Source organism: Sphaeramia orbicularis, chromosome 12, assembly GCF_902148855.1.
Source record: "Sphaeramia orbicularis chromosome 12, fSphaOr1.1, whole genome shotgun sequence".
Lineage (NCBI taxonomy): Eukaryota > Metazoa > Chordata > Actinopteri > Kurtiformes > Apogonidae > Sphaeramia > Sphaeramia orbicularis.
In genome coordinates, this window is record NC_043968.1 from 44347362 (window position 1) to 44361288 (window position 13927).

At 37.1% G+C, this 13927-nt stretch overlaps 1 protein-coding gene across 7 annotated transcripts in view; it reads left to right on the forward strand.

Annotated features, from left to right (window-relative positions):
- The window catches only part of cacna2d4a (calcium channel, voltage-dependent, alpha 2/delta subunit 4a), a 95561-nt gene extending 82214 nt beyond the window's left edge, over window positions 1-13347 (forward strand). For 5 of the 7 annotated variants that reach the window (XM_030149072.1, XM_030149070.1, XM_030149065.1 and 2 more), the window contains 12 exons: window positions 2507-2521; window positions 2983-3027; window positions 3286-3348; window positions 4572-4642; window positions 5520-5595; window positions 5813-5865; window positions 6400-6455; window positions 8042-8062; window positions 8471-8591; window positions 9361-9476; window positions 10358-10440; window positions 11168-13347. In XM_030149072.1, coding sequence (XP_030004932.1) covers window positions 2507-2521; window positions 2983-3027; window positions 3286-3348; window positions 4572-4642; window positions 5520-5595; window positions 5813-5865; window positions 6400-6455; window positions 8042-8062; window positions 8471-8591; window positions 9361-9476; window positions 10358-10440; window positions 11168-11260 — 813 coding nt within the window. In that variant the 3' untranslated portion in view covers window positions 11261-13347. The remainder of the gene's footprint in view (window positions 1-2506; window positions 2522-2982; window positions 3028-3285; window positions 3349-4571; window positions 4643-5519; window positions 5596-5812; window positions 5866-6399; window positions 6456-8041; window positions 8063-8470; window positions 8592-9360; window positions 9477-10357; window positions 10441-11167) is intronic. The other 2 variants (XM_030149068.1, XM_030149069.1) reach the window with 1 other exon arrangement.
- The last annotated feature ends 580 nt before the right edge of the window (window positions 13348-13927 follow it).

Here is a 13927-nt window from a genome sequence, read left to right on the forward strand (position 1 = left end):
TTAAGAGGTGCAGTCATTACTACATCCTGATCTGTGTGAGAGAAATGATCTTAAATCTCAGTAGAAGAGTTACAAATGTAAGGGAAGCCTCATGGCTAAGGCTGGCTACCTTAAAATACAGTGTTATTAGCAGATGAATTATGAATTACCAAGGTGAGGAATAAGGCATGAGCTGCCATCTAATGGGAAACAGTCAGAATGTTAATAGGAAAATGTTCCAGCATCACGTAAGTCTGCTGTCTGTCTGCTCTCGTCAATGATGTTGAAAATGTTGTGCAAAAAAAAGTGAGAGGCAGTGAAAGAGAAACGGATGTTGGAAGAAAATGGCTATGTGTGAATCTCATAGCTCTGCTCCACTGACAGGTTTTATTCCCACCTAAATCAGTGGTTAAACATCACATTAAAATACACAGTGTGACTTCTTGGGTATGAGGCCCCATATGTCTCTCACGATCCTTTTGTCTGATGGATGCAGTGAGAGGCTTTGAGGTGGTTGTAATGGGACCCAAAAGATGATAGATTTATTGGGGCATTGTCTTCATCTCATGACCAACACTCATCTGTTTCTACTTCCTTTCTGCATAATTCCATGTTTATTAACAATATATACTTGCACACACTTTTAGTTGCACTGGTTTTTCCCCTAAGACATTTATGCTGTGTATCAAATGAAAATCTGCATCATTTATGCAGTCTTTAGTCATTAGTATTCCACAATCACGGAAACAATTTTTTTTTGCCATTTTGGGTCAGATAGGAATTGCGTGAGTGATATGGTTTTGACAGTTACTCAAGTAATATAATTTTGCCATCACAATACATAAGACAGAGAATACCAAAAATGACATGGACAAATGTGGTTCAGCCAGATGAGAATACAATCGCGAACCAAAGATTTAACCGCTAACCGCTCGATTGTCAGGTCGCCCCTGCAAACACTGTCTTGAATTAAAGACGTGAAAAATGTGCTTGATCCTGAAATTCATTGTGTTTGTGAGATCTGTGTGAGCAGGCAATCAGGGGAGATGAGAAACTGAGGTTCAACAGAGGTTTAGGGGACGATAAGGAGTGATAATTGATATTCTCAGCAACACACTAACTCCTCTTGGAGCTCCACAGATGAGACACATTTACCAGCACAGGATCTAGAGGAACAGCCTCTTACCACGGTGAGAAGCTGCTCAAATTTAGAAACTTGGTTCGTGATGTTTTAGGGAAAGAATAATTTCAAACCCACTGTTACATGGTGTTGAAATGAGTTTTCTGCTGGTTTTAATGAGCACTTATTTCACTGACTCTCAGTTTCTAAGCAGTGAGTTCTCCTCATCAAGCCCCGAATTGTCCATCTTCACTTCATCACATATTTCTCTTCCTTTGGATGAGCTTCAAATTGCCTTTTTTTTTTTAATCAACCTTTTGTCTACCTAATGGGCATGATAATGGCATTGTAGAATTTTTTGGGTCTATTGTGAAATTTAGAAATATTCCTATGTTCCTAATTGTGTTTTTTTTATAAGTGTTATATTTTATGGAACTATAATGTATTGAATGTTTACTATTATCAGACTAGACCATCCGTATTATGAAGTCTTTAACCACTTTGATGAATTCCAAAGAAAATTATCTGTATTTAAGGGTTGATATGTTGAATATCCACAGGGAAAAAAATGCTGGTAAGCCTAATAATTCTTCCCATAGCTACAGAATTGTTACTGACAGGCGGTACACAGGATATTACGTTTTTATGCCGTAAATAAGTAACATAAAGAGGTCCAAGACAGTGTGCTGTAAAGAATAAATTTACAGTTTTATTTTTAATTCACCATTTCCCCAGAGCAATATTTCTACCTCTGTTCATTGGTTTGAGCTTTAAACTTGTTACACGCTAATAATAGGAAACAGAAATTAGTCTTCCACAAATTCAACCCCTCGTCAGACTGAGCTGTTTTCCGGCATCATATGGGGGAAGATCATCATTTCTGTCAGCTCGAATGGATTGCCGTATATTTCAGAGGCTAGTGATGGGAAGCAAAGAGAAAGACTGACACTTTGCTGTAATAGGATCGAAAAGGATGATAGATTGTCTCATTCACACTTCGACACGCTCTAAATAGCCTGACCATGATTTCAAAGATATATTGTCCATAGAGTCCACTCCACACATAGTGTTGACATAAGATGTGACTGTAAAGTCATGAAGAAAGCTATTGACATTTTGACACGTGATCAGCCTGTGGACAGAGGGATTGAACTATTAAAGGAATGGAAGTGCAGGTTCGGATTTATAGCAAACAAATCCTGCAGCTTTTTTCTCCCCATGCCTTTTTTAAAAATATTCATTGATGTGAAAGATTTGTGCAAAAATCTGGGTAAACTAGAATTTTAAACAAATGGGTTTTCATGCAAAGTCAGGACGTAGACGATCTAGACAGTCTTGTACATCATTAACTGAACTTATTTGTATCTTATTTTCATGCTCTGTCTTTGTTCCTTCTTATCTTTGCAGCCAAATGACACAGATGTAAGTATGCATAATTTCTCTCCTCTTCTCTTTTTTGCTAAACATCACTCTACTTTTTGTCCTGAACCAAATTTAACAGCTTCAACACCTGCTGAGCCTTGTGAAGTCAGCTTCACACTCCAGCTAAACAGATTATACAGTACACACATACACAGTCATAGACGTGCAATTAAGCGAGCACAAACCTGCAAATAAGACGTTCACAAGCACATGATGGGTAGACATGACATACTGCACACAAACGGACACCTTCTTATTAACACGGGCATATTTTCTCACAAGAACAAGTACACGTGCACCCGTTGATATTGACACAAACACACCAACATAACACCTCAGTAGAGACAGATTGTTTCCTTACATACACAAACATGTATCCAGAGACACACACACATAATACCCCTTCACCTTTATCTGTCACTGAAAATTGTTGCCTCTTTGTGTCTGTCTGTGTGTTTCAGTGCTCAGATGTCGAGGGGATTTGTCCTTTACGCTGTGACAGCTATGTGAGTGTATGATGGTGTTTGTCTGATAAACTATACAGTATGCACTGCAAGGCTTGCATGAATCTTTGACTTTGCTTCAAAATGGTAAATGTTGTATATTCAGCATTGTAGCCATGTAAGTAAATTGACTTCTGTAGGTTTTATTTGAAATGATCTGTAACAGTTATGTTGTTCATTGTTAATTTTGTGTTGTATATTTCAGGAAGTCTCTTCTTAGCCAAATCATGTGTTTCTCCCTGTCTCTTTCTTTCACTGCAGGATATTGAGTGCTATGTGATTGACAATAATGGCTTTGTCCTCATTTCTAAACGACGCAATGATGCAAGTTTACTTCCACACAAACACAGACACAGACACATGAATGCACGCCCAGTTTTAGATTTGATTTTGGACAGTCTGTATACCTTTATTTGTAACCACTACATCCTCTCAGCAATCAGTTTTTGTTTGTCACTGTGTCCAAAACCACAACTTATCTGTTGATGATGCTGAAGCAAAATGTACTCATCAGTCATAACAAATACATAAGCGCAAAGGACAATAATTATGCAACACAACAAAATATACACAGCGACACTGTAGCTGTGATCATTTACCGTGACCAGTGGTATTTTTGTCTATATTTATTCAGTTACACATCACCGTAGGGGTCTGGAGCATGAATGTAAATCAGATCTTTAAATGCATTGTATTATTAGGTGTATTTTCCTTGGAGGCAAATGTGCATCGAAATAGACCAGTCATAACCCATTTTTATACAACAAAAATCCATAGAAAAACCTCCTGAAAGCACAGACTCATATTCAACCTCTAGTTGTTTTAAAAGTTTAAGAGTGTATTAAAAAGTAAGAATATGTTTAAGATTATTTGTAATGGTGTATCTTTACCAAGTGCATAGAGAGGGGAAACATTATTGCAAATTATGCTGCTAAAATACTACTAATACTAATAAAATATACAGAAGCAGACGTGCTCAGCAGCTAAGTGGAGTTCAATAGTTTTATGATGAAAACTATCATAAAACTGGTTTTATGATGAAAGAGGACAGAAGAGAGGAAATTAATGAAGAAAGATAAACAAAATGAATATCACTTAGTGTTATTTTACGACAACGTGAATTTTATTTGCTTATTTATTTCAAAAATAAGATTAAAACCAAACAACAAAAATATTTATAGAAAACAAAAGGAAAGCATTCGAAAAGGAACGGGGTGAAGTTTAACTTATAATTTTCCGCCCCCTTACCCCATCCTTCTACCTACCCTAAATTCCCATGTCAAAACCCATAAGTAACTCAACAAATCCTATACATAACAGACTAAATTCTGACTAAGTACAAAACACAAAAATGCTATACATATCAAGGATAGACTCTGTCCATTTCACAACAGCATTTCACATCAAAATAAACTATGTTCCTTTCGTAGCAGTAATACACATATCAAAAACAAAAATAAACTCTGTCCATTTCATAACAATAGTACCCATATCAAAACCCATACCATATGTTCAACCATTTAATTGTTCTTTCCCTCCATTAACAGGCAGGAAGGTTTTTTGGTGAGATTGATGGATCAGTGATGACCACACTGATCAGGATGGGCATGTTCAAAAGGTAAATCCTGGCTTCATTTACTGCATCATTTACTAATCAACAAGCCCGATATGTGTCTGTATCTAAGAACTGACAGACATTGCAAGAGCTCAAGCTTATTCAACATTGCAATATAACTTGAAATCATTTATTCAGAACACTATCCATTTAAATCTGGTCTGTGAATGGGATTGCATGATATTTTTCATGGATGCATCACTAAAAAACGTGGTAATTGCTTATCATTGCATCCAAATACTCTCCTTTTTTATTTTGGTTTGCCATGTGCATGCATTAGTATGCTTATGAAAACGCATGTGCTGGAGGGCATTCTTCGCTATCATTAAGAACGGCTCAGAAGCTTTGTTAGTATTGCTATCTGGCTGTATGGGCTCTGCGCTGTGTTGTACTCTCTACGTGCTGAGGGTAGATAACTCTGACTTTCCTTGTTTTCCCCCTAGCTTTCCTTTGAGCCTCTTTGGCTGCTCTGAATTTACCACTTTTATGTTTAAAACCTCATGAGTGATGTGCTATTTTTAAACAGTTAAAAGATTTCATCATGCTTCATTTGATACAGGATATTATATAACTGGTTTTGTGCATGCATGAACTTGAGTGTTTGTGTGTATGTTAGCATACTATATGAGAATGTGCATTTGCAATTCTCTATTTACCTGCAAAGAACCAAACACATTTCCAACAGTATGTAGAAGAGGAATACAGCAAGGATAACCATTGCAAATATATATTTGAAGTTATGGATTGGGGTATGAGGCTTATATTCAGCATATTTATGTGTATAGTCTGGAGGGAGTGCACATATCGATAAAAGTCAGTGGATTACAGCCACAAGAAAAAAACACCACAAGCTTTTGTGCTTTTCTGTGTGTTTCCTTAGGGTGTCCTTGTTCGACTACCAGGCCATGTGTAAGATGAACTCACACTCTGTCAGCAGTGCCCGACCACTTTTCAGTGTATGTACAGCAAACCCTATGTATGTATGTATGTATGTATGTATGTATGTATGTATGTATGTATCTATGTATCTATCTATCTATCTATCTATCTATCTATCTATCTATCTATCTATCTATCTATCTAGCTATCTATCTGTCTGTCTGTCTGTCTGTCTGTCCGTCTGTCCGTCCATCCATCCGTCTGTGTATCTAATCTATCTGTTTGCCTTTTTAGCCATTCTACGGTTTGGCTTCCACCCTCAAGTGGTTCCTTTCCAACTTCCTACTGTAAGTGTTGCCATTGGAAACCAGAAGTGACTGTTGCAGTTTTTGTTCCACTCCCTAATAATGGAGAATTTTGTTAGCATTTGTGACTATGCATCACTATTATCCATAACTCATATGTTTCTAATGTGTTTTTACTGCTCTACCATTAGCATCATAATAAGTATGTCAGAAATAGTAGTTACTAATGTTATCAAAAAACAAGTACAAGCCCCAGATTGATGATGAGAAAATTACAGTAACTTTGGTTAAGACAACATAAATGCAGTAAATGAATGTGGATAAATCAACATGAGATGGCCAGTGCCTTCATAAAAAAAATAGAAGATGCACTTAAGAAAAAACACAACTAAAGCTCCCAATTACTGCTGAATAACTCGTGTACCCATTTTAATATTCCCTGGACACAACTTTGGGACCTGGCCCAGTTTTTGAAAGCAGCACGCAATCTGTTTGCAATCTGCTTTAGTGTATAATGATGGTTGCCTAATTGACTCCTTCTCTCTGTCCACTCTCCTCACCTCACTCCCTCATCAGGTTTCTCCTGGAGTTTAATATCTGTGGCCTCTGGCACACTGAACATTTTGCTGACGGTGAGCTCACACTAACCTGATGTGTTCAGTTATAGTGCTTATAAAAAGTACTCACCTCTTTTGATGTTTTCCCCTTTTATTGTTTTTATGGAATTGTGGTCAATTGAATTAGGCTTTTTTGACAAGAATTTACAAAAAACAATGTCCTTTTATGTTAAAGTGGAAACACATTTCTAAAAAGTAAAATAAATTCATCAAAAATATATAATATAATACACATGATTACCTAAATATTGTGTATGTGTCTAGAGTGATTGGAGTATAATGTGGTAAAGTAAATGGTTAATGTAAATGGTAAATGATGATGTAAATGATTATTCCTGGTTAAAACTACACTATGAAAACTAAAGAACACCCCAAGCACTGCTAAAAAAATGGTTATTGAAAAGTATGGACAGAAGAGTGACTGAACACCTTCAGTTAAATCCATCATTTAGAAATGGAAGGAATATGGCACATGTATAAATCTGCCTACAGAAGGACATCCTGACCATGAAGAAAGAGACTAGTGAGAGAGGCCATCACCATGACACCTATGACTACACTGAAGGAGCCAAGAGATTCAACAGCTGAGATGGGAGAGAGTGCATACTGGCTCTTCACTGGTCAGAGCTTTATAGCAGTGTGGCAAACAGGAAGCCATTACTGAAGAAATCTCATCCAGAGTTCACCCAAAGGCATGTGGGAGACACCAAGGTCAACTGGAAGGAGGTTCTTTGGTCTGATGAGACCAAAATGGAGCTTTCTGGCAATCAGACTAGACACTATGTTTGGCAGACACCAAAGACTGCACATCACCACAAACTGTGAAACATGGTGTTGGCAGCATCAAGCTGTGAGGATGCTTCTCAGCAGCAGGTCCTGGAAGGACTGTCAACATAGAGGATAAAATCAATACAGAAAAATGTGGGGAAATCCTGGAGGACAATCTGATTCAGTCTCCAAGAGAGCTCCGACTTGGGAGAAGATTTATTTTGAAGCAAGACAACAACAGAAATGGTGTAGAGACAGCGAAGAGAATGTTCTGGAGCTCAGACCTGAATCCAGCAGGGAATTTGTGGTTGGACTTGACAAAGGCTGTTCACACCCAATCCCACTGTAATGTGACAGAGGCTGAGCAGTTTTGCAAAGAATGCAGAATAATTGTAGTGTCCAAATATGCAAGTCTGACTGAGACTTATTCACATGGACTCAGTGATGTGAATACAGCCAAAGGTGCCTCTAGTAAATACTGACTCGAAGAGGGACAATGTTTATGCAGTCATTTATTTTACATTATATAGTTTAAATTTTTACTACTATCCTTTACTAATTTTTTTCCACAGTATAATGTGGAAAATGATTCCATTTCTGAAAACAATAAAAGGGGAAAACATCACTGTAAGGATGAACTCTTTGCCTGTGCGTTGCATGTATACAGTGTACATTAGCAGTAACACACCTGTCTGAAGCTCCTCTAGACATTTCACTTTTCATTTTCCATTGTTTTCCACTGTCTTTCCATCACTCATGAATTTACCACCATTACTCCACTTCCATCATCCATTCTTCCTCGTACTCCATTTCAACACCATCGCTTCATTCAGCCAAGCCATCTTTCAGTGTGTGTGAGTATGTGTTTTGAAGAGGATTAACAATATTATGATTTTGCTTTTGTTTAATGTTTATTGTAGTGTTTGTAGTACACTTCAGAATAAATGAACTGTAGTGTTTGTGAGCAGAAACGAGTTCTTTAAACAAGAATTGTCTATGGAAATACTGAGACAAGGAAGGAGATGTAAAAAGACATACATCAATAACTGCTTCTTTTTCCTTCTTTTTTTGTATTAGTAATTGTCTATCTAGTATTGAAATGACCATTTTTCCTGTACATATTTTTGAAGTGTACAGCAAACTACAGTGTGATCATAAGAGACTCACAAGAAATGTATGAAACAGAGACCCGAGTCTCCTTTCTCTGACTTTCAGCTTGTCAGTGAGTGTCATGACAAGATTCTAATTTATCTCTATATTAGCTTCAGTTCATAAGAAAAAAGGGGACATCCTGCAGCCATGTGACACAGAGTACCCAAGCTTCGTTTACGAGCCGTCAGTCAAAGAAACCAACAGCATTATTAAGTGTGGACGCTGCCAGAAGTAAGCACTTCACACACACCCTCATTCACACTTACACGCACACACACACACACACACACACACACACACACACACACAAATCTTCAGCACGGTCCTCTATAAGCCATAGACCAGTCCTATTAAATTGTCCTTCCAGAATCCATTTTCTACGGCTTTGCTCTGCTCTGCATACTGAGAGAAGGCCATGTTTATTCAAGAGTATCAGGAAACGGAAAATAAGTAGAAAGGGACAGAATTAGATCAAGCTACGCAGGGTGAGAGGCATATGGAGACTGGGAAACTGAGAGGAAGTATTAACGGAGGTAAATGAAAACCAGAGTGGGTGATAGAAACAGAGATGGAAATAACAGTGGGAGGCAAAAGCAGGCGGAGGACAAAACAGCAGTGTGAGAAAGAGATAGAGAGAGAAAGAAAGGAAGGGATATAGTTTATATATTCTCAGCAGATCTCTGATCACAGGTTGAGTGTGAACACCCTCATGAGGATGAAAGAGGTATAACACACTACAACCGCTATCACACTACTACATGAAAACGGAACACTCATACGATACTTATGATGCTTGTTTTGTAATTGTATGTATTTGAATTATTATGGTGGTCAAATATAAATTTAGACCCTCACACTATATGGTGTCCATGACTCTCAGTGACACCTAGTGGTCAAACCATTAGTGTCTTATATTATGAGTTTCTTTGTATATAATTTGTTTCTATGCATGTTTTATTTACACACTTTTTATGTGTCTGTGTTCAATTGTATGTGTCAGGATGTTTGTTGTGCAGCAGATACCAGACAGCAACCTGCTGATGTTGGTGGTGCAGGCCGACTGTGACTGCTCCAGACAATACTCACCCATCACTATGGAGCCCAAAGAAGTCAAATATATCCTTTGTCATACAAGGACAGGAAACTCATGTTGTTCATGCAGTGTTTGAGTCCATATAACAAGAGCATCTTATCTTAATGGTGAAGCTAAAGTATACATCACAGTGTGTTTACTTTGATGGGGACAAGTCTGTGGATAAACACATTCATTTCTTGTACTGGTATCCTAGTAAAAAGTATAATAATTATGCACAAATAGCAAACAAAGTGCACCCGCAAGTGAAATTACTGCTTTTGGAGCTTTTTGCACTCAAACAGTAATCCAGCTTGAAAAGTATACATACTGATACCAGACTGAGCAAAAGGTAAAGGCCACCATTAGGATTTTACCAAGTTATAATGACCACACATATGCATTTCTGTCTCTGAATCAACATTCAACCAGAATATACAGGAAATGTGTTATAAAAATTATTTTTTAAAAATCTAAAAATATTTCTGCAGTGTCAAGACTTTAGCGTGACCTCCCTTAGCATTAACATGTTTTTAGCTGTTTTATGCAGACAATATAACATTTGCTGCTCTAATCTTCTGGTGTTTTACACCAGGTTTAATTCAACATGTCAAACATTTGTTCTTGTTTGGGTGACTTTTGTTATGGGAATAGAGGTCACTCTAAATTCTGACTTTTGCAGTGTGTAGAAGTCATTTAGTTCAGATTTTTTTGGATGTATATAGTGCACATTTTTCTATGTTTTCTTGTTACTTAATATAGACATAGGTAAATAATATGTGTACTATTTACAACCCTGCAAAAACAACGAAGCCAAAGGGGAAGTAGACTTTAGTACAGTACTCTGCAGTGCAAAACACTGTTATAAATACCTGAGGATGTAAGAGAGGCTGTTGATCCCTGATGCTTCTTAACTCCAGTGCACATAACGCCTCAGTGAAGTGTGACAGGATGAGGTCACAGAAGATTCGGCGGCGTCCGGAGTCCTGCCATGCTTATCACCAACAGGTCAGCTTCCTGATGCTATTCCAGCATCCTTCTTCACTCTTACTGCTCTTGTTCTGGGGTTTAATTACTGTTTAAGTGGTGGGAGTGTGCTGGTGTCATTAGCAGTAGTTCTTGTACACTCAATGGCTACTTAATTTGGTACACCTTACAAGTTCTGGGTTGGACCTCTTTTGCCTTAATTCTTCATGGCATAGATTCATCATGGTGTTGTTATGATTTCTCAGAGGTTTTGGTCCATATTGACTTGGCAGCATCACAAATTTGCTGCGGATTTGTACATCCATGATGCGAATCTCCAGTCTCACCACATCCAAAACATGCTCCATTGATTTGAGATCTGGTGAAATCGTTGTAAAATCATTTTCTCTGTTTCTGACCATTAAACTGTAAACCCTTGAGACTGTTGAGTGTGAAAATCCCAGTAGGTCAGCAGTTTGTGAAATATTTAGATCAAGCTGTCTGTCACTAACAACCATGTCACATTTAAAGGGCCTTATTTCTACATTCTGATGCTCAGTGTAAACTTCAGTGGATCATCTTGACAGCCTAAATACAGGAGTTTCTGCCATAAGATTGCCCTATTAGATATTTGAGTTTATAAGCAGATGAAAAGGTGTACCTAATAAAGTGGCCGGTGAGTGTATTTGCCATTATCTTTAGCCTGATCATGACTTGTTGGTGTAAATGGTACATAAAAGTGAAATTACATTGTGTTTTGTTCCTGTAGGAGAATGCCGACGACTGTGGAGGAGCTTCTTCTATATTGCTCTCTACATCACTCTTCATGTTGTGTCTGTCCTCTTTGGCACTTATCTCCTGATGATGGACAACAGTGCCGACAACAGATTTTATTCTAAACCTGAAATCTGTCAGAACACTGGATGCCATGACTAGATTTTTTAAGACTTTTTTTGCACTTTCGCTCATTGCAACCACAAATCCTTGTCACTCTTGAGAGATCTTTTGAGTGGTCGATGGCCATTTGTTGCTTAACTCGATGAAATGATTACATCTGAACGGAAAACTACAAAGAACTCTAATGGGCTGTTGCCATGGATACGTTTCCAATAGTTTATTTCTCTACACGTATTTAGCATCACAGAAACAAAGGAACTGAAGAGATGTTGATATTTATGACACTCATTGATAAAAGGGCACAAACATGTATCTCATTTCTCACTATAATGAATCCTGCTGACATACATGCATTTTATATTTACACCACTGGAAATGTGCAAATCTCCACACGCACACAACAAATGCTTTTTATCATGATCTTTTCATCTACAAACTAAAAAAAATACCCTTTTCTATATGTTGGATGGTAACAGCCACAGGAAGAAGGTGTTGAGTGTGTTGTTTTATACAGCTGTTGAGGCAGAATAATAATCAAACAATCAAAACAGCTTTGATTTGAGAGGGTCATGAAATTTGTAAGCTGCTTTCTTTTTTAAGTTTTTACATTATGTCCCCCATAATTGCTTCTGTGGCAGTTTTTTTATTGTCTGTCTGCCTTTTTGGCTTTATCACGTGTGTCTTTCTATGTATGTGTACATACTGTATTATGTAATGATGTCCATCTGGGTTTATCACTGAGGAACCTAGAGGTTCCACTGTAATTCCACAGGGTAATCAACATACTTTACACATTCAGCTGTTTTTTACTGACACTTCTCAATTTGCAAATTGCTTCTATATGTTTTATGAACATCGTTTGTAGTCCTCAAAAGTTTAATACTTGCCAAAACACTAATGTTACATTCTCATCTTCCATCCATCAGTTTGTTTTTTTTTATTTAACCCTTATTTAACCAAGTTGGTCCCACTGAGATGGGGGATCTCTTTTACAAGGAAGACTTGGCCAAGACGGCAATGATACAGTCACATCATTACAGTTTTACAATAATAAAAGCAATTTTCTGTGCCACTTAGTCCTCATGAGGGTCATGGGTGTGCCAGAGCCCCTCCTATGGGCGAAGGCAGGGTTCACCTTGAATGTGTCGCTCGTTCATTACAGGATGACATATACAGACAAAGAATCATTCCATGACACATTTACACCTATGGGTGATGTAGACTGACCAATAACCTATTAAGGTGCTTGTCTTTGGATGGTGGGAGGAAGCTTGAGTACCTGGAGAGAACCCACACCGACACAGGGAGAACATGCCAACTCCACACAGAACAGCCCACAGTGGTCAGCGCTGGAATCAAAGCCTTCTTGCTGTGAGGCAATAGTGCTAACCACTGCACCATCGCGTCACCTCATTCACTTGTCTTTTATTTTGATATATTTTCTGCAACCTGGAATTCGGACATATGTCTGAGGCTTTATTTTTCAAGCTTCATGATCTGCAAATATGATTATTTTGAATAAAAAATAGATCTTATAATTGAAGTATCATAGAAGTGCTGAGAGAAAAACAGTCATAAGAAAGAAAGCTGTAATGTGTAATTGCCTAATTCTGAAACATGACATGTTAATACATGTAATATCAGTGTAAATTAACAGTGTAAATCTAATAGTATATGGTATTTTTCTATACATTTGCTGGTATGTTTAATATACTGTTTTGCTCAGAGCTTGGGGTATGAGGTACAGTATACCTTTTTAAAGGTTTCACAGAAACATCTCAAAAAGCATGTGATCACAGTTACTGAACTTTGATGACAATATTGCCTGAGATTTTTGCCTGTTAATGTAATAGACTCAGATACGTTTTGTGAGTGGGTTTGCTTCATTTTGTTCAAGGCTTTTGTCTTGCTGAGATTGTGAGAACAATTTCATTAATTTTCACTCTATAATTTCCATGCAATATTCCATATATTGTATGGTCAAAGACTATCCACTACATGTTGATTTTGAAACCATGATTTGTAATAAGTAAATTAAAGTTATTTACATGATTTGTGTCCTTTTGTTTTACTGGCAGTTTGGTTTGCACAGATAGACAGAGACAGCAGAATCACAGAATTACTCATGAATTTTTGATAGCATTTATCTATCTCAAGGACATGTATTTTTGAATGCATCCAATGTCATAATCCACACATACTTAATGAAATGAAAGCAACAACAGGACAGGAAGTGGAACAATGTTCAAAAGTGGGCTTGACAGTTTTCTTTCAGCAATAACATTTAATTCTAATAAACAGTGAAAAGAAATGAGAATAATGCTAATGTTTATGTTTTAGAAACTATATGGTATAAAATTAAAACTACATTTTAGTGCTGCTGCAGATCAACTTTATCTATTCCCAAAGGAAACATCATTTTTCATTAGCTCAAGAATATATATATATATATATATATATATATATATATATATATATATATATATATATATATATATATATATTTTTTTTTTTTTTTTTTTTTTTTTTTTTTTAATTAAATAGGTACAGTAAACATCAGTGGATCAGTCATCACACCAAGGTACCAAAAAGTCAGACAGGAGCAGGATGAGTTTTCTATTACAACAGGTGA